We start from the raw sequence: 24,087 nt of genomic DNA, 5'->3' as shown, positions 1-24,087 counted from the left end.
TTGGCAAAACCTGAGACTGAGCCCAGAAGGTTTACCTATCTAATCCAAATGTCAGTCACACAGCACACTCTCAACAAAATCAAACCTCTGGTGTCAAGTTTTGTTGTCTGTAAAATAAAGCTAACCAACTACATTAAGAAGAGTCATGGGGGTAGTTTCCACATTATAAATAAAGCAGGGAATTGAGAAAACGCAGGCAGAGAAAGAAGGCTCAGTAAATGCAGCAATGGACTGTCACTCATGCAATCTGCTGTTGGGTATCCAGCTACTTTGAAGCAACACTCCTCATGTGACATTGGTGACAGAGGGAAATTATCTGAACCACAAATTATGAAGACAGACACTAATCTGAACATAATAACCCTGAACCGACTTTACCACATGAATACGGAATAGGAAGGAGCTCTTGCAACAGTGACAAGAGAAATGTATGAAGGTTTCCTGTAGCAAGTGTTGGAAGGCTACCACTACTCATACCACAAGACCCATTTAACACCTGCTTTTCAATCTTGCTCTCACCAGGATTACACAACTTCCTTCAAACTTCAGAAACTACGACAAAGCACTAGACAAGACTTAAGACAATTACTTCAGCTGCTCAGTTGTGAGACAAATCCCGTTCTGCTGTGCATGGGCTCAGGGTAAGAGCTGCAACAAGTCTCACTTGGTATATTCATATGTAATTTTGACTGCCTTCTAAGGATCCTACTCTGGTAAACTAATCAAGAAACTCTCTAGGTGGTTCTGCAATTCGTAGTATGCCTGAGTAAACTTTTTTTTTTTCTTAAGGTTAAAAAGTGGCTATATGCAAACATTATTTTTGGTGTCAGAATTTAACAATTTGTGTCACTTATTACTGACCTAGAGATCTCTATGCAAATATTAAATACTAAAATATCACGGTGGTCATGTCAGGGAAATACTTAAAAATGCTATTCTAGGCTTAGTAACTGGGTAACTTAGACTCTGTGAATCCTCTTGTCAAGGTCCATGTGGTGAGAGATCCTCCCCTCGTCCTCCACAGATCAGGCAACATCATACCTGAACAGCAGCTCTGCGATGACAGCCAGAATTGACATCAGGCAATACAGCATTCCTAGACCAGCCCTCTTACATCCAGCACTAGAAATCACTGACTTAGGCCACTGCAACGTACACAGTAAAAAAAACCCCAAAAAACGAAAAAAAACCCCACAAAAACCCAAAAAAACCCCAAAACACTAACTCCCTCCCTACCGCCACAACGAACAACCAAAAAACTCTAATACTTCCAACACCCAACCCATGGAACTATATATGGGTTTAATGCAAAGGGTGTAAGACAGCTTCTCAGCTCCCACTTCAGATATGTGACTATACTGATGTTCATCCAGTAAAGCTAGGACAAGAAGTGCACTCTTGTGCTGGGAAGAAGGTGGCATTTAAAAAAAGACCCCTACAACCCATAGGCAAAATGTGAACACCTTTAGGGTTTGCCTCTTTCTGGCAGAATTCCATCCTGAATACATTCCCTTTATGCAACTATACATTAAGTTACATAAGCCAAGCATCTAGACAAGCACAGGCTGTATTTTAAAGGCCATAATAGAAAAGATAAAAGGACAGTTTAATGCATTACTTTAATTTTTTAAAAAATCCTAAGAAGAAGAAAATGCTTAGCACAAAGTTTTCTTCAGCTGGCTACCTTTAAGAGTGCATTTTTATAAACAGAGTCGCTGTAAGAGGGTATAAAGAACACGGTGAAGTTTAGCATAGCATAGAAAAAAGCCTGCTGGACATTTAGGAAAACACTACTGCAAAGCTCTATTTTAGAGCACCAAGTCTCTGTTTAGAATACCAATACCTACCTCATAGCTTTTAAAGTGACTATTTAGCTTGACTCATTTGCCTATACTGAACAATATAAACAAGTGGCCAAGAACAGAAACCTTTCACCATAAAAGGATCACCAAACATTTGGAAAAAATTTGCTATACAAAGTATAGTTTTTCTTATTTCTGACAAAACTGCTTTGTCCCAATATCTGGATACGTATACGTATTTTTTTTTTAATCTATTTGTAATAAACTTTTCCCAAATAATAATACTTTAAACCCTTGCACTGTGACAGTTATCTTCTTCACCTTATAGAATCATAGAATAGTTTGGGTTGGAAATGACCTTTAAAGGTCATCTAGTCCAACCGGTCCACAATGAGCAGGGACATCTTCAACTAGATCAGGTTGCTCAGAGCCCTGTCCAACCTGACCTTGAACGTTCCCAGGGATGGGGCGTCTACCACCTCTCTGGGCAACCTGTTCCAGTGTTTAACCACCTTCATTGTAAAAAATGTCTTCTTTATACCTAGTCTAAATCTACCCTCTTTTAGTTTAAAACCATTAATCCTTGTCCCATCACAACAGGGCCTGCTAAAAAGTTTGTCCCCATTTTTCTTATAAGACTCCTTTAAGTACTGGAAGGCTGCAGTAAGGTGTCCCTAGAGCCTTCTCTTCTCCAGGCTGAACAACCCCAACTCTCTCAGCCTTTCCTCACAGAAGAGGTGTTCCATCCCTCTGATCATCTTCGTGGCCCTCCTCTGGACTCACTCCAACAGGTCCATGTCTTTCCTGTGCTGAGGGCTCCAGAGCTGGATGCAGGTGGGGTCTCATGAGAGCAGAATAAAGGGGACAATCACCTCCCTCGACCTGCTGGCCACTCTGCTTTTGATGCAGCCCAGGATATGGTTGGCTTTCTGGGCTGCAAGTGCACATTGCTGGGTCATGTCCAGCTTTTCATCCACCAGCACCCCAAGTCCTTCTCGGCAGGGCTGCTCTCAATCCCTTCATCCCCCAGCCAGTATTGATACTGGGGGTTGCCCTGACCCAGGTGCAGGACCTTGCACTTGGACTTGTTGAACCTCATGAGGTTCACATGGGCCCACTTCTCAAGCTTGTCCAGGTCCTTGGCATCAGAACTAGCAGTCTGAGTTTATCTGTATTTTACCGGACTTGCTTCAGAATGATTAAATGTGGTCAAGGGAAGGGGAAGAACCCATACATACATGTTGATTATTCTTTGTGAAGGGAGCAACTGATGTTTTGATAACAAATGTTGCTAGTGGGTTATGAGGACATTTGCCACAGCTCACAAAATAGTATTTATAAAAACAGTCTAAAGCAATTTATCTATGAAAGAATGTATCCAACCAATAAAGAGTATAGTTAATGAACACACCTGGAACAATAAACACCTTTGTCCACATATTAAGAGCACACATTTCATATGGGAATTATATTTTTGTTGTATTCTTTCACTGCTTTGAGGATTTGAAAAAACATTTCTAAATTTCCTTGTAGTATCTAACTTCAACTCTCCACATGCACAGTCACCACATTAACCTTTGGACCTCTCCTCAAACGTAGATACAGTCCATATAATATGCACGAAAACTGCTATTAGCTTAATAGTCTAATACTTCCTATTACTGTACTTCAGCCATCATTCACAGATATTAGTCATGGCACTTCAGCTTCCATCAGGAAGCCCAAAACTGAGTAGGTATCAGTATGTAGTAAAAGCTATTTAAAAATTACATGAAAAAGGTTTCCAGTCGGTTTGCTTTGTTTTAATAAATGAATATGAATTAGTCACTTGTAAAAGCCACAGAAACCATTCCAATTCTTATTTATAAGAAAATTGCATATAGCAAAACAGGTTTCTTCCAAGAGTTTCTTCACACTAGTTCAGCCAATTACTGTATCAAGTTCACATATTAAATTATTTGCGTTAAGGAGTAGCAGTATATTGGTCCCACTGCTTTACACATTGTATATACACAGCACACCTACTGTATCAACCTCAAAGCAGACATAGGAAGAGATGCAAGAGAAAAATGCATGAAGAAGATAAAATAAAAAGGTAAGGATTAAACAGCATTAGAAACAGAAGGCTACAGAGTAATGGCAAATAGATTTTACTAACAGACAAATCAAAAGAAAGCAGTCGTCCAAACTGACATCATCTATTTATGCTGCAGAAATAAATCATATATTCAAACCATAATTCAAATACTGCACTACACATCTCAAAGATTTTCCTGTAAAACAATACTCTAGTAAAAAATTAATGTATACACTATGTCAATTCAACCACTTCACAGAAATTAACTTGATCTTGGAAATGATAATTCAAATTTTAAACATCCATTATTCCAGAATCTGATATCTACTCCTTCTGAATACACTATATTGTAAAATGTTGAAGTCTAGAAAGAGAATTCTCTGTTAATCTTAGTAACTTTGACATCTACTTGTTACTACCCAGCGTAATGCTTTCTGTTTCATGCCTTGTAGTCTTGTACAAAAATGCTGGGAACTACCAGCAAAAACAGCTAATGACTTTAACTCCTCTTACACCCTACAAATGCAGCTAATATTTCAGTCAATTAAACCTAATCTTCTTAGCCTATGAAATGATTAACAGTTATGTAACTAATGATGTCTAATTTTAGTTTCTATGTTTCTATTTTTGGTGAAGATTGGGGAGAATGGCATACAGCTGAGAAACATTTTGTATCTGTTCTTTTAGCAAGAAAGCACTGAAAGTAAGATTCAACAAGTATTCTATTCTTCAGTAAGCAGAGAACTAAGCACACTGAAAACTGCCCTATTAACAGCTCTGATTTTGATTACAGCAGCAAAGACCTCATTAAACAAAGTCACCAGTTGTTGGGGTTTTTTTGATGAATCACAACAGAAGCTAAATGAAACTTAATTTTGCACTGCTAGGCAGAACTAAGGATATTAAGCCTCAGAACTATTTTTTTTTTTTTAAAGTAGCAGAGATGCTGAGTGAACTGCTTGAAACAATGGAAAGCCACTTTGTTATAAACACAGCCAAAGTGAACAAACAGACTTTTCTACTGAAGGAATCGAACAAGAAAACATTTCAATAATGTATATTTTTCAGACACGTAATACCTTAGTATCTCAGGACAATATATTAAAGTCACTTTTACCCTTTCAAAACAGCCTTTTCACTCAAGCTATTTAATGCAGTAGCCTCTAAGAGAGAAAATCCCAAATGCATAAGAACAATGACCTTTTACTACCATGTATAAGAAGATCATTCACAGTAGCAGACTGAGACTTCCAGGAAAAATGAAATATCCTTGCTTTAAAGTCAGCTATGCCAAGACCCTTTACTGGTCTTTGTTTACTTAATTTTGTCTGGAATACTACATAACTTTTCAACATGAAAGCAAAAAAGTGAAACCCAAATCTGTTCCATGGATTTTTCTGTGATTTAGTGTCTACTGATTTCATTTAAACTGATCTATAGCTTAATTAATTGTTATGCATAACAAAAAAATTCATTCCAAAAACATGGAGAGAATTTACTTATAGTTGTACTGCACAGGATCACATATTTAGAGGACAACCAGATTTTCTGAAAATTATTAATTGGATCATTACAGCAGAAACTGGGAAAAAAAACCTAAATAGGTCACAGTAATACAGATAAGAAAGCTATAAAATAACACTGTCGAAATTCTCACCAGTTATGTTAACTGGGTTTTCTTAGTTCTTAACAATGATTATTTCATTAGTTTTCAAGTTAGAAGACCTCCAAAAATAAAACTACAGAACACTGACAGTCTTATTGCAACAGCTGTCAAAAATAAAGAACAAGGAGTTGAAGCACAAATAGTTTCCGGACTAGAAGTACATTCGGTTATTGTGGATTGTCTTTAAAGACAACTGGTAAGAGCTACAGTGAATGTCCAGAGCTTCTACAGTCCAGTGCTATCAAATCCTAGCAGAACAGCAAGACTCTTCGAAGAACAATGTTAGATTCATTAACCATAACCAATGACTAGGCTTTTACAGTCTCCAAAGAAGGGAGGAAAAAAAAAAAAAAATAAAAAGAGAAAGAGGATCGCTCCAAAGCAATCTACCATTTAAGAAGCAACCAGAGCAAAATCTGAGGTTTGATTTTTATAGGCAAAATTACTTAATCTTTGGCACGTGTGCTACTTCTTCATTCACTGATTACAAATTACAATTACAGCAACCTGTAGTTTACAGGAAGAAATCCATATGACATTGAGAAATGTAATCAATTTAATTTAATTTCTTAATGGCTCCTTTCACTTGGCTTCCTTCTAAGATCTCACATGCGCCTACATCATCAAGAGACATAGGAGAACACTCCAATGTATGAGAACTCCGTATATAAAGCCCCTCATAAAAGGAAAAAAAGATAAATTGTCTTTGGCATGAGTCCAGCTTCTTTCCTAAGATCTGGTAGCTAATTTCCATTCCTAGGGTGGATTGTGAGCTTTTCTAACACCTCTGCAATCTCAGTTCTAAGGATATTGCTTTCCTTGTGAACAATCCTAAAACTGTATTTCCTACAATTCTCTCAGGTCCTTAAAAGAGAGGGAACCCTGCCTGCGTAAATTTCATGGTTCCAATCCCAGAATTTAAAAAGAAGTAATCTTACTTAGGCTGCCTTTTTTTCTAGTCATTGCTTCTGTGACTTCATTGCTCTGTACCTGCATGGAGTTGGGGGCCTCAGGAACCACAAGAGCTCACAGTGACTTTTTGCCTTATTCTTAAAACACAGTTTTCCAGTTGAGCAGCTCTATCAAAGGCACTACTCAATTATCATAGCCAGGACTCAAAAAGGTCAGAAAACATTATGTTGCTAATTCACTTTCCTGCCTTAATAGTGCAGCTTTCTGCAAGAAGGTGGCAGGATACAAATAACTACTTCCAACTTCAGAAAGTGCTAAGATACTGCCCCCAGTCCACAGGGGGGAAACAAGAAATTACAGAAACAGTATGGTATGGCCAGTTGGTCAGCAGACCAACAGCAAAGCTCAGAACAGAACTTCTAGCCCTTGGACAGTCCCATGCTCACATTATTCATTAAGCTATACCAGTTCCAAATAGTGGCATGCAATACAGGCTATTTACACTGATTCATTTCTGATTAATAGGAAAAACCTTTTACACATCTATGTATAGGTATGTATATGTGTACACACATGCATACAGATGTATTTATTCTTAGTAACAGATCTGCCCTGCTCCTAATCTACTACCTCAATGAAACATCAGTAAACAAAGAAAGCCTGAAGGCTATTACATAAACCAATTGAGTTGAATAGAAATAATCTCCCCTGACAATTTGGTTCCCTTTCTGAATGCTTTGCCCACTGGATACAAGAGGAAGAGACAAACAAAAGTCATTTAACACATGGCAGGTGAAATCCTAAGCAACCAATATTACATCAACAGCAAAAGAATCAAGCTGCTGAATAATTATCTCCTCAAAGAATTATAGAGCTGTTATTGAAACAGAAGTTGGAGATTATTTTTTTCCCCTGGATAGAGAATGGATGAACCTTTATCTCAGCTGAAGTAAGATAAATAGGAGACCACAAACATTGCTTATTTCATCCCTTCAACACTTACCTTCTAGGTTATACCCTCTACTATGGTAAAACCACCACCTAACCTAGCACTGTTGCTGTCACAGACGCTTTACACATGTTCTGTCTTCCCCTGCCAGATCCTGCAGCAAATCCTTCCACTGATTTTCACAGACGTTGAGGCAGGCTCAAATTATGCCTCCATTAACTGCTGTATGTCATGTCATCTCATCTCAAAGTCAACAATTTCTGAAAAGTCATTCCTCCTGCCAGCCAAATGGGCTCTAAGTTCATTGTGGTTTATAAGTAATGTCCCTATCTCCAAGCATGCTCCAAGTACTGAGCTTTCTTGATCTTTTCTCACATTGGTATTAAACTATCTCAACTCTAATTGTACATTATCAGATCTTATGAAATTTAGAAAGGGCAGAGTCAAAACTAGAGCTGTTATAAGATCACAACTCTAAAATGTGAAAACCCTGTTAGATTTTAGATGAGTAAGGAAACAGCTACTTACTGGTTTCGGCATTTTTCTTGTTTTCTTTAGTCTCTTGTCCACTTAAGTCTTCTACAAGCTCTTTGTCCCCTTCTGTCAAAAACAAAATTAAAAGGGCTGGTTTTAAATTTATTAAAACAGAGTTCATGTACATCACACCAAATAGTACAAATCCCAAAGCAGGTAAACAAGTGCTCTACATATACAAAATATACTTTTCAGTAGATGACATAAACAAAGAGCAACTAAGTTAGCCAGTACCAGAATCTACAGGTCTTTAAGTAGTAACCTCTACATTTTGTAGAATATTAATCCACTAATGTTAGAATGAAGAGACAACAGTTCCCCAAGTGCTACAAATTCTTCTTAACACTTTTGATATCAGACATCATCTAATATTAAAAACCTTTAACATCATTTATGAGGAAGTAAAATTTGTACAAGGAAGTCCAAAAGCTGCAATTTAATCTATCAACTCTAGCCAAACCTGAAACATCATGAAAACAAAGAAAAAACCTAACATAGTTTTAAAGCATCAAAACTGTATTTCATGTCTATAAAAGCATCCATTTCTCTCAGTGAAGGAATGATATGGTCACTTTTCCCAAATGAAGAGAAATGCAAGTACACCATCACAGTAAAAAAGGAAGAAAATCTGCTCTGCTTAAAATAATAGAGCTTTTTTTTAAAAAAAGCAGAAAGTCTGTAAGTTATGTCTACATGGTAATGAAAGCATGCATTATTGTGTTCTGTTCCAAAAAAGTATTTATGCCTTGAAATAAAATATGCTTGCATTGTTATTGGTAGATAGCATCCTGCCTCCTTTTCAATTCATTCTAACTCAAAAAGAATAAGCAGCTAGTCACCTTCTCACACACTTTGGAAGTAATGACTTCCATGAATCAGTGCTGCTGCTGGTCTGCAAAGAGTACCAAAGATGGCATTGCCTTCAAAAATAATACTAAACTGGAATTACAATTATACTAAGAAAAATGACAGTTACATACTACTCAGAATAATCCAAGATTCCAGTATTATAACTCCATGACTGCATCAGATAAATAAAATTTTCAGAAGTGCTTCAAAAAAATGAGAAAACCAAAATGTTCAGAGTAATTAATTTATCAAAAGCAAACTTTTGTATAAATGATTTCACATTCGTAAAGAAAAATGCAAATAAGGTATTGTATATATTTACAAAAAGTTATTTTTCCTTGCTTCTTGGCAATAAAAAAATACAGTAAATATTAGAAACATTTGCACAGCAACCTAAGGTGCACTAGCATTTCATTTTTATTTCTTCTAATCTGCAGAGATATGTTTGAAAAGAGGAACTGGAACAAAGATAAAGGATGAAAAAGGAATTTAAGAAGCATCAGTGTTGTTGGCTAGTAAAGAAAGATGAATGTTAAGACTAAAGATTATGGAAAGAGAGATCTAATGGTATAATGCAGATATGGAGCAAATTTTGTTTAATGAAAAATCAGCCTGAAAAAATTAAAACAGTATCTTGAAGTTATATTCATTACGATATAATTAACGTAGCACAACTATAAAGGTATAATACTATGTTCGCCTAGCATAAAGACAATTACATTCCAGTAGATTATTTTTTTTTAATTACGGAAGATATTCTAAACTATTGGACAGTATGAGTAAGACTACTATTCTAAGACATTGTTCAATATATTCTTGAAAAATAGGAATACACTTTTCCGCAATTTCCTCCCCCTCCTTTTTTTTTTTTTTTTTCTTTTTTAAGAAAAAAACTGGGTTTTGGGTGCTTCTAACACTGGCTTTTGATAAAATCCAACAGCATGTTTCCAGTTCACAGAGGAGATTGCCCCCTCTTCTCCTCCCTTTCCCAAATGTACTCCTCAGAAAAATTTAGAAGACTAGTAAAAAGCAAAACAAGCTTGGCTGTAATATCTGCTAACAGTAAGCAGGATTCCGAGCTGTAGTAATCCCTGTGTTCACCTTCTTGACAGTAGAGGCTCATTGCTTGCAAAACTGAAGGCAGATTGAAGCCCTAGAGTTAAACTCAGTTAATTAAAGATGCAAAAGCTAAATTAAGATTCTCATCCACCATTTTATAAATGTGCCAACTCAACAGTACTAAAAGGAATAGAAAGTAGCACAACTATTTTTATGTGCCTATAGTTATATTAGCATTGAAAAGAAGGGGTATGGTAAGATGACTGCTAACTAAGTCTAGTCTCCAGGAGACAAATGAGAGCGTATGGCACAAGGCCGAGATACATGTTATCAACTGATTACTTTCTGAGGTCTTTCTAAGAGAGACCATGTCTATCTCTTTCTAAAATGACTGTTATACCCTGATACATTTTATCACTGCAAATTCTTCCATAAATATGACCCAACTTTTTGCTTTGGGTTTTACCCAAACATTTTGTTAAATTGCTATCAACTCTAAATTACTTATTTGAAAATATATTTTAAAACCTTACTGTAATTTTTAAAATCAGAAATCCGACTACGAAGTATTATAGGATAGTTCTATGTCATCAAATCACAATTGGTAGACATGTAATTTAAATGAATTTACAGAATTAACATTTATTGTTCCCATGCAATAAAACAAAGCTATCAGCTGAAAGTAAGCATCCTCCTGTGCAAAACTCAATAAAAATGAAGTCTCACTGTCAGCCCCACAGATCTCACGGGCCTGATAAATTATCACAGTACATGAGCAACAGAAAAAAAAATTATGCAAAACACTTAATAGCCCAGGTATTTTTTGCTGAAGTGTTTGCTGTAATACCTTTTACTAGAGTAAAAAAAAAAAAAAAAACAAAAAAAACACTATCTTTTTTTTTTTTAAAGAAAATTAATAGATTTAGAGCCAACTATGTTGAACTTCTTTCTATTTCAGATAATAAAGACCTTGTGCCATATTATAAGGGGGGGAATCAAACTCAAATGATAGGGTCTACAACTTAAATCCATGGACCATTGTTTCCATTTCATATACAATGCAAAACACAGTCTGTGTCTATGTGCTTTCATACTCAAAATGTTATGCAATTTCAAAACAATATACTCACACAAAAGCATTGCAACTAAGTATTGCATGTATATAAAAATCAAGAAGTTCACAGATCTTAAAACTGCGCAAAAAATGAAATCAAATAAGCACTGAATAGAAAAATAACACCCTATCTTTCACAGTTATTGGCACCAGCTAACATTAAAAACAAAACAAATATAAGGAAAAGATTTGTCCAAAAGAAACCAAAAATCACTGCCAGGCAAAATATTGTGCATCTCCGCTATTATTACTGGAGTGGGAGTTCACTTCTGCTACTAATGTGTTTCCACTAAATTTATATTTAGTGGACACAACCATATCAGTTTTAGTAAATGTTTATCTTTGAAAATTAATTACTTATACTTTTATCTTAACACTCACATGAAATGGCATTGCAAATAGAGGCAAAAAACCCCAGTCAACTGGAATTGGGAATGATATCCCTGTCTCCTCCTGCATTCTGAAACCAGCTTGTGACCTACTAGACATAAAGGCTCATCACTTTGGCATTTCAATTCCCAAAGGTGCCTCTTCCAAGTTAGGATTAGCAGGGTTGTGATTTTGCAGAGTTCCTACTGCTACAACACTCCAGCCCTCAAGACCTTCACAGCATATGCAGTAATCTGGACTCTGGAACAAACTACCAAAATATCAGCAGGCTCCACAACACAAACAAAAATCATCCAGAACTTCAAGAATTCACTTGAAATGAAGAACTGTGATTTTAATTCATTTCACTACAAGGCAGTTAGTATTTTTAAATCAGTATCATCCATGTTTCCAGTTATGCCACAGAAGCCAACAAATAAAGCAATTGTTGAAAGATGACAAAGAAAGCTTTCTTTGGAAAATGATGGTGCATAAAATGCTTGATGCCAAAATTCTGTCTAATAATTTATGCAGCAGCTGTTTTCAAAAGAAACATTCATACACACACCCATGGGTCTGAGGTCAGGTGAGGATGGGACAGGAGGCAGAAGGCTTGAGCAGGATGCCTGGCTGGCAGACAACTAACCCTCAAAAGCAGGATCCCCATCTCACAGCTTAGGATCTTCTCCCACCAGCAGTCTCTTCAGCAGTGTGCCTCCTAAGCTCTAGCAAGAGGTTCATCATCTATTTTCCTACATACAGATAGCAGGGACCACAGAGCTTTAGCCACAGCAGTGTAACTAACTCATTTATGTACAGGAACTTATTTAAAATTAATATACTTTTTCTTTTCAAAGTCTTATACCATTCCATTTTTTGTGATAACTAAAAGTTTTAGGTCTTTGGGGAGGCAGCAATAGGCAACTTACAGGCCACTGTACCTGACTAACTGGTCTCAGCTTTCTACAAAAACACCTCGCCTCTCTACTCCAAAGCAGCCTGTGAATGCCTGTAGGGCAATCATCTTTTATGCTAACAGCTCCCTAATGACACACTTGCTGCAATTCAATAAAGAAGTTCATTTGCCACAGACTTTACTTCGCATACATCTTTTTCAGACAGACAGAGAGGTCGTCTACACAATTGTCTGCGATGTAAGCAAACCAAGGGGGGAACCAAAACAAGCCACCTATCTCACAACAGAGGAAAATAAGAAAAATAGCGACCTGAATTCTATAACTAACACATAATAATAGAGATTTGACCAGTGCTAGATATCTCATGCAGAGTTTTACATACTAACTTTTTTTTTTTTTGAGTACTGTATCTTTACCTTCTTAAAACCACCATTCCCCCCAACCCTCCCTTCCCTGAAACTTCCCCCTGACACTTGCTGTCTCTCTGAAAAATAATTGCAATATAACCAGTACAACTGTTATGCAGTAAATGTATTTATAGTTAAATATATTTTGAAGAGTGAAGTGTTTCTTCTAAACTGGAGTTCCTGAAGTGAAAACTTGGCAGTTGCCAACACAGTAGTTAAACAAAAAGCAATACAGACAGACCAGCCAAAGAATATTCATGCATACTTGCAGTTTTACCAGTTAATAAACCGGTGTGCTATAGATGTGCTATACAATTTACATACAGTTAGTATTTATTAAGCTTAGTAACCCTAACTTCAAATTTTACCTTCAAAGTACCCACAGCTGCACTACTTGAAATAACTCTAAGATTTTGAAGAGTCCTACAATGACAGGATGGCCAGTCTTCTCATTTACATCTGATATACAAGCAAACATGGAAATTAAGAAGCGTGACTGATGCAGGTACTCTGTTGTTTCAAAGTGAAATAAACCTTTCTCTAAAAATACAGTTAGCAATGAATTATGACATAATAAAAATTCTGGGTATATCCCATTTCAAAACAAGGTATTCTATTTTCTGAATGATGCTGTTAAGTCTCTTAGAACTAGTTCCATAAAATAAAGGAAACTTATGAATATGAACTGGCCACTTGCATCAGTCTCCATATAGAGTAGCTAGAGGTCTTAAATCAAAATGTTCTAGTGTAAAGATTATTAACTCCCTTTTTGGGCCAATGTAATATGTGTTTTTCCTTGTACTACATGACTTGAAGGTTTCATTTCACAGAGTGATTAATAAATGTCTGAAGCAGAAAGGAAAAAGAGTTTTTTAAATTCAAAACAGCTAAGAATTAGCCTACTGGTAAAGTTAGCCCACAGATGCAGCCCTTCACTGTTAAGGAAAGGGGTTTTACCTAGGCCCCTTCAGCTCTGGCATAAACTCGCTGAGCACACAAGATACATAAGATACACTGAGTGCTGCTTTAATGGATCACTATCTTTCAACAATCAGGACTTTCTTCAGAAGTTTGTATAAAGCTTTGTTTACATTTACAGACTTGAAAATCCTCCCTTTCTTCTACTCCCACAGACTCCTAATGTAAAGTGATAGGACAGCTTTGATGTATTTAACACATCCAATAGAAAGAATATCTTAACCACTTCCCTCTTTGCCTCTGCCAACAGAAGTACCCCTTCTCAAAAAGGGGAGCAAGACCGTTGAAGGAGAAAGGCTATATACCTATCCTGGCAATTACTAAAGTAACTTTCTTTAACAGGAGCTGCCTTCTAATATCATAACCTCTACACTTCTTACTCCCCTAATTTTGCATCTTGTAGATGGATTCATATTCTCACTCTATGGCTCTACCTAATCTTCTGTGAACCAACATTTTTCTGGCAGTTCTATTATCAAGTCCTGCAATGCTCTCTACTGCAATGGCAGAAATAGTCAGCCCACAACTCTTTTTGTCGTCTCTACAAACACTTTTACACCATTTCTTTCAGCCAGCACCCAAGGAAAACTCTCTGGACAGCTCCTGACATGTTATACCATGTCACTTTCCATGTTTTTTCTAAAGCTGTTTGCTGTACTTTTGCTCTCGTCTCCCAACCTGACAGAAGAGCTGTGTCGCATCGGCACAAAGCTTGGAAATATGCCACTGCCTTGCAATTGCCATTTGCTGGGAGGTTGCTTATCTGGGAACATTGCACTGACTTGTAGTTTATTTTTCTCACACCCCCTCTTACGCTAAATCAATAGATCAATATAGGTAAGTCTTACAATCCAATAAACACTTACTACTTGTCTCTGATCTTTAACGATCAAAAAACTACTTCACCACAGTACCCATAATGCTACTGTATACCAACTCTGCATCTTCCCTCACAACACATATTGCCCAGCAGCATTGTGCCAATATAAGAGCTGACAGCAGCAATGGTATTTCTACAGTCTTCTGAATATGTGAAGTGCTGTGCAGGCAGATGCATTCTCAAAACATTTCTGTGACATAAACACGATGACAAGCATCTCTGATGAAAACAAAACAGTAAGACACAGGGACATGTCTGAGGCCTGACACAAACCGGTCACAAAGACAGAATTAATTAAAACTCAGAATTGCAACTCCCATAACTCAAGTTAAAAAAAATGGAACCTTTTTAAAAGCCTGTACCAGAAAGAGGAACATGAAATACTTGTCTAGGGTGTTACATAGACTGGAAAAGACAGCTTAACAGCACCTTACAACTGATGCGATTAGTTGTGTTGGCATAGAGTCCAAAGAGTTATTTTTTTCACGTTCAAATTAAGAAAACTGACAAAAAAGAAATGAATTCCACAAAGCTGAAACTAAAGCCCCTTATCTGCCGCTAGTCTTTAAGCGGCAAGGTTAATTACAAATGCCCACGACTTGTGCAAAACATTAATCCATTCAAAAAAACAATGCACAAAGGCTCATTCAGGGCCGCTGTGCCCATTACGTCGGTCAGTATTTAAGGACTCTAAAAATGTGCATTTGTTGAAAACAATAGACAGCAACAGATGCTTCGCAGCACTTGTTTATGAAGTAATTCCTTATTATTCTTCCACACCGCCACAGTCAGCTGGCCGACCCGACTGCCACATGTCTACGCTAACCTCAAGAGCCACGACGCTCGGCGACATGAATAATGCAGAGGGGGCTGCGCGGCACGGGCACGCCGAGGGCGCGCTCCCGGGGCTTCCCCAACAAAAGCGCCCGCCCGCCGTCCCCTCGGCGGCGGCGGGGTCGGCGAGCCGGGCCCCCCCTCCCAGGCGGCGGCGGCGGGGTCGGCGAGCCGGGCCCCCCCTCCCAGGCGGCGGCGGCGGCGGGGTCGGCGAGCCGGGCCCCCCCTCCCAGGCGGCGGCGGCGGCGGCGGGGTCGGCGAGCGTCGCGCCCCGGACACGAGCGGCGCGTTACAACGCCGCATCGCCGCCGCAACAAGTCGCCTCGCTGCGCGCTGGTGCCCCCCCCCCGACCCCCCCCCCGAGGGCTGCGGGCGGGCTCCCGCCTCAGGCTGCCGCCGGCGCGGCGGGGGAGCGGGGCCCCCCCGGCCCGCCGCCCCCGCGCTGCCCTCCGGGGCGCCGCGGCAGGGCAGGGCAGACCGCGCCCCCGCGCCCTCGCCCGCTGACAGCCGCCCCCGCGCTCCCCTCGCCTCAGCGACCCGCGGGGCCGGCGCGGCCGCTCCCTACGCCCCCACCTCACCTGGGGCTCCGCTCCCCGGCGAGCGGGGCGGGCGCTCCGCGGCGCCGGGCGGAGGGGGGGGACGAGACCCCCGGGTAGGGTGCTGAGCGCGGCGCTCTCCGCTCCTCGTGGGGCAGGGTGGCGCCCGCCCCCCCCCGCCGCGCGGCTCCCCCCCCTCACAGCGGGGCAGGAGGCGCTGCGGGGTCGCCCCGTGCTGCTCGCGGCGCCGCCGGGGACGAGGCGCCAGGCGCAGCCGCCGCTGACAGCTCCGCAATATGGCGGCGGCCGCCGCCGTTCAGATTTTCCCCCCCTATCAGATGTTGCTCCTGCGCCCGCACTGGGCGTGCGCGGGCGCGGCCGGGCATGCGCGTCGGGCGGCGCGAAGCCGCTGCCCGTAGTGCCGGCGCTGGCGGAGGGGCGCGGGGGCTGGCGGCGCGCGATCGGCCCGCGGGCGCGGAAGGAGCCGTGCGCGGCCGTGGTGAGGCGGCGGTGCTGCCGCCCTGAGGGGGCGGCAGCGGTGGCCGCGGCCAGGGGCTCCCGTTGGAGGACAGAGAGGGTGAGAGAGGGAGCTCCTGTGAGGGGACGGCGGCGAGCGCCCACCCTGTGAGGTGGCGGCACCGCGCTGCGGCCCCCGCCGCACGGAGCTTCGCAGCGTCCTGCAGGCTCGGGCAGAGCCGGTGCTTGGAGACACGAGTGTCCCGCGGAAATCACCCGAGCCCAGCTCTGCCCGCGCGTTTGCTTGTAATAGCTGCCTAGCAGTAAAGCTGTCCTCGGAAAACTCTTTGCTCACGTAAGTGAGGAGAAGATGAGGAGAAAGAGCTCGTCTGTTGGACAACCGGGTCTAACGGCAGCCGGGAAAAGAAAATGTCAGTAAAGCCTGAGCCAGGCAGGGGGAGTTGGCAGCGTGGGTGTTTTCCATTCGAAGCCCCGGGAGGAAATAATGTGCCCTCCTTCTTGGCTGGGGAGAAAAAGGCAGGCGTGTATTTCAGAAGGCCCTGTGGGTCCGATAGGCGCAGCTGAGGCACAGTGGGAGTTCAGATGTTTCGGCAGGTAGAGATGCCAGCAGCCGGGGGACGCAGTGGGCAGGAACACGGCTTGTGGTGTGGTGAGCTGGGGACTGGGAAGGCTCAAGCTGTGATGGCCCTTGAGAAGAGGGAAGCCTTCAGAGAAAGAGCGCGGAATGCAGTTTGAGTGGAGAGCGCTGACCTTGTTCCCCTTTTCCCTCTCATTGCAGTGATGGGACCCTTGCTCCTTTTTGATCACTTGGGTGGGAGAAAGAGTCACGCTGGGGGATGGGATCAGACTTTTTTTTTTCATATACATATTTTCATTTTTTTGTATACAGTCTCAATGGGGATGGGGAAGAAAACAGCAACAAGGAGAATCCTTATGAAGGACAGAGAGGTTGAGGCAGTCACAGCCCCCTCTGTGCTTTTGCAGTTTATTTTTGTTTGTAAGAAAGTGAAGGTGCTCCCTGAGCTGGGTGGCAACATAGCCAGGGAGGCCAAACAGCAAAGCTCAGTGCAAAGGGATCCACTTGAGCTACCAACTCTGAGTCATGCAGCTGCTATTAATACACCTCGCCCTCTGGCTGTCTGATAAATAAAGAAAGGTTGGGGGAAGAACTAAAAGGAATTTTCAATTAAAGCTGCTTCAAAAAGAATAATAAGAACATTTTAGGATGAATTGGAGGTGAGGAGAAGGGGAAGAAGAGGGGAGTAGCCTGGTAAACAGCAAGGAATAATCTCCGAGAATCTGTGGGAGCCTCACTGACTAAATTTTTTTAAATTTGTTTGGACAAAATTTAAAGAACATTCTGATAAGCTAGATGACTACATAATACAAACTATGATGAAATTGAATTATATAAGCTTGAGTTTAATTGCTTCTTCTAAAGGCATTTAATGAGTTTAACCTGTGATGATTTTATGCATTTTATTGTGTATTTCAAACAGGCATTTCTCTTGCAGTCATCACCGCAGAACCTGAACATCTCAGTCTATTAAAGGTATGTTCAATTTCCTCCCACGGGCTAAAATTTCAATTCCAGCTTTGTTTATGCCATTTTGCTCCAAGGAAGAAGTGACAGTGGCTAATTCCTCTTTCTCTCTGTTGTTCTTCATCCTGAAGAACACCGTGGCTTGAAACAGAATATTTTGCAGTACATTAAACTTCTGAAGTGTCTTGCAGCCTCTGCAGATACACAGTGCCACTGACCAGCCGCCATTAATATGCAACATACTCTTCCCTGTTCATACAGCCTTTTCCTGCAGGTCAGAGTAAGATCCAAGGGAAATGAAAAAAAAACCACCAAAAACCAAACTCTGTTTCATTCAGTCACCTAAAGAAATTGTCTATGATTCAGTGCAGTGCACAGATAAATGTGTTTACTTTAGTTGACTGAATTAGAGGCTCACTTTTCTTCCTGAATAGTCCATTGTGAACTGGCTCAAATACAAGATTATTGCACTAGGGCATGGTTTCTTTACTAGTGTTGATAGCATGTGGAAGAAAGTTCCTTTCAGTTTGTGCATTATCACCATAGGATATGGTTTATCTCTTATGCTGTTACATGAAGAATATTATTGCTCAAAATGTCAAGGTAAATAATAGTCTTATCTTCCTTGTCAACAGTATAATGTGGCTTTCTTCTCACCTTGCTTCCTTAACAAGGTGTAAAATTGCAGTTTGTCTGATAAAACAGGGCAGTAAAAACAAAAGTGTAGTTAGAGATCATATTCTTTTTAGCCATGAAACTGAAACTACAGAAAGAACTACAGGCAATAAAGAGAGCTTTCAGATACCCATATCAGCTTAAATTACACAGTTCTTTAAGAGGTAGGTTATAAAGATAAAGTTTACAAGAATGCCGTAACTGCAGTTTATGATAAGAATGCCAAAACTGCAAGATATAAAAGTTTGTCTTCCAGCAATAATGGCAAAATACAGCTCTTCATTAAAAAACAGATTTTAAACTTTCGTTGCCCTATCTGAGGAATCAATCCTAGAATCGCTTTTGAAAGTAAAGATTTCTGGGCCAATGCTTCTCTTCTTTTTCAGTGTACCTGCAAAGGCATAAAGCATTAGTGAAGACCCATGTGTGTGTTGGACTCTACTTTTATGAAAGCTAAATGTACAATCCAAGGGGCATTTACTGGACAAGCATTTTGGAAAGGAAAACTAAGAAAAAAAAAAAAAAATCACCGTGAGGAATTTCTGAATTTTTTGGCATCTTAAATGGTATGCAACACACCTTTACTTTATCCTCTAATTCAATTAAGATTTATGCCATCAGCTAGGATAGAAGTGTAGTTCTGCCCATATCATGCCCCTAACATGAAAAGTTACACATGGACTTAGTCTACAAGCCTGGAAGCTAGCCACTCTGTCTGGGAATATTTATGCATATGACTAAACACACACATACTCATCTATTAATATGTTTACAGAAGCAGACCTTACATAATCTAAAATTATTGCAGGATAATTTTACTATTACTAATCATGTGGTCTAAAACCAGATTGTTTATTCTTTTGTTAGTATTTGAATAACAATAATAGGATATGTTACCTTAATAGACATTAATTGTACTTATTTTTCCAACAAGTATGTTAGATTGCTTTTTAAATTCTTTGCTAGAAACAAATGGAATTGAAAGAATTTGTGGTCATTAGATGAATCCAATTCACAGATATTTTAAATATTTGGTGAAATTACAATAAATGTCTGAAGTAATAGTTTCTATGTCTGTTGTTAAATTTGTCTGTCATTTAAAATTAAATGTATCTAATTCCAGAAAGTATTTTTCATGCATTATTAAAATACCAGATTTCAATAAAAATATAAGAGTTCCAGTAGCAACACTGAGCATTCCAAGTTGCCTTTATTGTGTGCATATATATAGTCTCAGCTTTGATCAAGTTCAAAAGGCAAAATATGGTCCGACTCTGGAGGGATTTGTCCTTTTCCTTTCTGAAATACCATAGAACACTTAGGTGTCCTTCAGTGCTGTGACCCTGCAATTGGCAGCACCTCCACAAGCCTCGGCTCCAGGGAAGATGTCGGGGAGGCCAGGTCCAGGACTCTCCAGCTGGATATTCCCCAGCACGAGTGTTGTGATGAGGGAGGACAGACCTAGTGTGCAAAAAGTTATATGGAAAGGGGATGCACCCTCCTCTTCAGGGACACACAGGAAACAGAAACGATAAACCAGCACCCAAAAGCCTGATCAAAACACCAGAAAAACAGCGATCAGCGGGATAATCTACTAATGAACTGCTGTGTTGGCAGCTGGCTTGGTGTCAGGCTGTTCTACCTTTTGTTTTAATAACCTAGCTGAAGAGGCTTAGCCTCCAACATTGACATTGAAACTTGGCTGGCCAGCAGACACCTCTACCATTGAAAATCTGTAAGGTTGTTTCCAAAAGTTTTGTCCTGCAGCCCAGTGAATTCCTGCCAGTGAAATACTTCAGGGGAACATTGCTTCTCTTGATGACTGTGCCCACCAGAAGCAGACACGTTACCCTAGCCTAGCGCCTGGGTGAGTGAGAAGCCCAAAGGCTTTACCACTGACCATCTCTCACACATGATGACCTCTTCCAATGACACATCCTTGTTTTTCTCAGGTATTCAGTCTCTGGTACTACAGCAAAGATACCACAGTGGCCTCAGCCTACCTCAGGGCCAAATTTTAATACCTTTTCTGCTCAAGATGGGAAGTAGTAAAATCACTTGTAGAGGAGTGTGTTTATGTAACAGTGTCAGATATGGATCTTACCAGTTCATTCTAAGTGAAGCAGTATTTGCGTCTCTGTGGTAATCTCTGTGGTAATAATTTCCTAATTTAATTTTTGTACACAAAGCATGTATTATGCGGTCCTTATGTTCCATCTATTATTTCAACCACCATTATCATTTTATGATTTGCTTTTGTAACTGTTGGTAATTGCACAAGAGACAAGTTAACAAATTAAGCTGCTTTGCAGTTAAGGTTGGGGTGAGCTGTCTGATTTCCTGTATCTGAGATGGGACATATCTGCTCGTGTCACTGCTCTCGTGTCATGTCACTCAAACATGCCTTCACTGATACATAAGGTTGTCATTTAACAGCTGACACTTAGCTGCAGTTCCTGCTTCTGGCTACTTAATGTTTTTATCTCATTCATAGTTATAATTATTATGACAAGTGCAAGTTATTCCACAGTGACAGCATTGTTTTTTTAGTGACAGCGTTTAGTTTAGTTATAATGTGGCTGTAGCTGGGTCATGTCCGTGGCATTGGAAATCAAAGTCATTGATAATCACGGAGGTATTCACTTCAGTGAAATAATGGTTACGTATTTATAATGAAATGAAATAAAATAGGATGTAAGGTACTAGGCAGAGTTAAAGGCAGCAATCCAGACAACAACTTTTTTGATGAAACTATTTCTGTGGGAAAAAAAATGAATATGGTTACCAAGGAATTGGATGCAAGTGTTTGAAAGCTTGAAAAATATATACAGCTGCTAGAGCCACAGCAAATGCTTTTGCTTTGTTTTTTTTCTTTTCCTAAGGCACATGTACACTGTCTGCAATACAGCCATACAACTTTGTGAATAAACAAAATCATATTAAAAAGTAGCGCTTTTTACTATGAATCTGTCACTGAAGTATTTTTAGGTCCTGACCCCTTCTAATTTTACTGCATTTACTTGCTTCCTTATTAACAAGCAGAAATAAGCAAGACTGTGGAAGGAGAGTTACAACTTTTCAGGCAAAATATATTCTCAAGACTTTGTGTCACCTCCCTGTTCTACCAAAACGGACATGTCAAAACCTCATAGAAGTCCACCTTTCCCCTCAACTCTAGCCAAATAGAGTGGCTAAGACTCCTTTTTTAAGACGGGAATTTCCTGGATTATTTATATATATTTAGAAAAAAAGAGTGAAAATTGAAGTAGACTGTTCAGTTTTGTGTCTTCCAGATATGGGACATTTTTGATAGCATGCCAGTAGCATCAAAAAAGATGAAAAAATGCCTGCAGAAACAAAGGAAACACCCCGTCACCTCTTTAAAGGGGATATTCCACAACAGTCTCCCCAACCCACTTTTATTAAGAAAATGTTTTAGTTAGAAGAAAACAGACAGCAATTTTTGCCAAAGTTGTTTTCAGCTAAACCCTGTGTAGCCCTTAATCATGAAACTCTGCTGAAGAAAACAATAGCAAAACAAAAAAAAGTCCCAGCATAAATATTATGTAATGAAGTAGAGACTGAATACAATTCCTCTCATTTTAAATGTTGTGCCTCCACTGAAATCACTGGCTTATTTCAGAGTTAGTCTAGTAGTACTGAGTACAAGGTCGTAAGTGCGCAGACATTCTGGGCTTCTGAAGGAATTTAGGAACAAAAAGGCTGAGCTGATATTAGCAAAAGCATGTGTCATTGAAACCCGCTACAGTTCTATTGCTGAAGCGGATACCCCCCCTGTCTGATTTTTTTTTCACCTCACAAGCATGGCAAGTGAGGAATGTATCAAGGCATTTCATTTGCAGATCTAGATTAATCTCAAGGCTTTATCATCAGCACACCTACAAAGATGCAGTTTTGAGTCTGGTAGGTAATTTAGCCTTCAGAGGGCACCTGCTCGTGCAGCAGTTACTGTGTTGCAATCAAACCTTACCAGAACAAATCACCTGCTATTAAAGTTCAGCGAAGAGAAACATAAGACAGGAAAGGGAGAAAAGCAAGATAACCAGGATGCTAAGAACTTCAGTGTGCTATGTATGTCTCCCAAGTATATTTTTAGAGGCTGCTCCTTTTTCATTTCACTATGTATGAAGGAGGTCTGAAAGATTTAAGAGTATTTATTTTCTTTTAGAAAAAATATTAAAAGACATAGTCTTTGGCTATCCTTAAGCACACCTCAAAGGCAGTTGAAGAATCAGATGGGCTAGAATACTACAAGAGTACCAAAGCAATGAAATATGATTAAATTGAAATGGGAAATTAGTTTGACTTAGTCCCCTTAACAGTCTAAATTCTACTAATGGTTTTCTATTACACGTCATTCATGAAGTTGACTGGTGAACAGAGATTGAAAGGATGGCACATAAGGACAGATTTTATACTTCAGATGCTGCTGAAGTTGAAATTTCAAAATAGGTAAGTTGCTCCATGAAACTAGATTGACTGAGCTTGTGTGTGTTTGGAAACAGAGCGCTATAACTAACTGACTTGGTGTAGCTGTAATTCTTTCCTGTGGCTGAGGTGAACTTGAGAGCTCTGCCTGGTGTGGATTCCCTGCTGACTGAGAAGTTATGAGGTCACTCAGTCAATCCTTCCCAGCTAGGGACACCTCAGTTAGGTTTTTCTTCTTTCCTGATGGCTATTTCCATGAAATTTGTAGGATATTAATTTCTTTCAAGGCCCCTACCTTTGTTGCATTTGGTTGAAGTTAGCTAGTAGGTTTTAAAGTTATCAAGTAACTTGCAGAGGAACCTAGTTTGATGACAAAAGCTGGGCTGAAAATAGTTATAAAACTGAGATCCACTATGAAGGCAGAAGTAGCAGTCCAAGTCATTCATCTTGTTGAACAATGAAGAATTTTTTCTGATATCCTGAACTAATGTTCAGACTAGACAGTAGATAACGCATTTTTAAGTTCAACATTTGGCATAAAATGCTACTCACAGCCTACATTGAAACCAGCAGGTTTGGTTACTACTTTTTCCATCTGAAAGTTCAAAATTTTGTTACGTCCTGGAGTTGATGAATTCTGGGACTAGTTTGGACATCTGTCTGCTGCTTACCTCTCTATACCTCAGATGTTCATCTTTTGAGTTTAATTAGATGAGATGAAGCATTCCTCCTGCTAAGACCTCTGGTTTGGTCATTTTTTGTTTCTTTTTAAACAAAGTATGTTCCTTGCTCCCACTTAACAGATGAAGAGGAGAGTTATTCTGGTTGCCCTGCTGCTTGCTCATCATCTTCTATATGGAGTTTCTTCTACATGAAGCCAGTCAAAACCACGGAAGCTTTGCATGAAAATGGAGGTTTGGTAGCTAGAAGATCCGCCCTTTCTTGCCTCTTTACATCATTTCCTATCATGTAAGTACAGTTGAGAATTTTTTTCCTCATTGCTTCAGCTGAGCCCTGCAAACTTCATTTCTGTTGTCAATCTACAAAAGACTGGGGGAAT

The 24,087-nt window shown here is 40.0% G+C and overlaps 1 protein-coding gene across 4 annotated transcripts in view; it reads right to left on the bottom strand.

The window, feature by feature from the left end:
- RDX (radixin) overlaps positions 1–16,079 on the bottom strand; it is a 49,531-nt gene extending 33,452 nt beyond the window's left edge. For 3 of the 4 annotated variants that reach the window (XM_030042914.2, XM_041118559.1, XM_041118557.1), the window contains exons 1-2: positions 15,926–16,079; positions 7,935–8,006 (exon numbers count right to left, since the gene is read on the bottom strand). In XM_030042914.2, the coding sequence (XP_029898774.1) occupies positions 7,935–7,946 (12 nt within the window). In that variant the 5' untranslated portion in view covers positions 7,947–8,006; positions 15,926–16,079. Of the gene's footprint in view, positions 1–7,934; positions 8,010–15,925 lie in introns of those variants that run through there. The other variant, XM_041118558.1, reaches the window with a different exon arrangement.
- Between the last annotated feature and the right edge of the window lie 8,008 nt (positions 16,080–24,087).

Source organism: Aquila chrysaetos, chromosome 19 (genome assembly GCF_900496995.4).
Source record: "Aquila chrysaetos chrysaetos chromosome 19, bAquChr1.4, whole genome shotgun sequence".
Taxonomy (NCBI): Eukaryota; Metazoa; Chordata; class Aves; order Accipitriformes; family Accipitridae; genus Aquila; species Aquila chrysaetos.
Note: the sequence above shows the minus strand (reverse complement) of the source record. Positions and strands in the feature narration are given on the sequence as shown.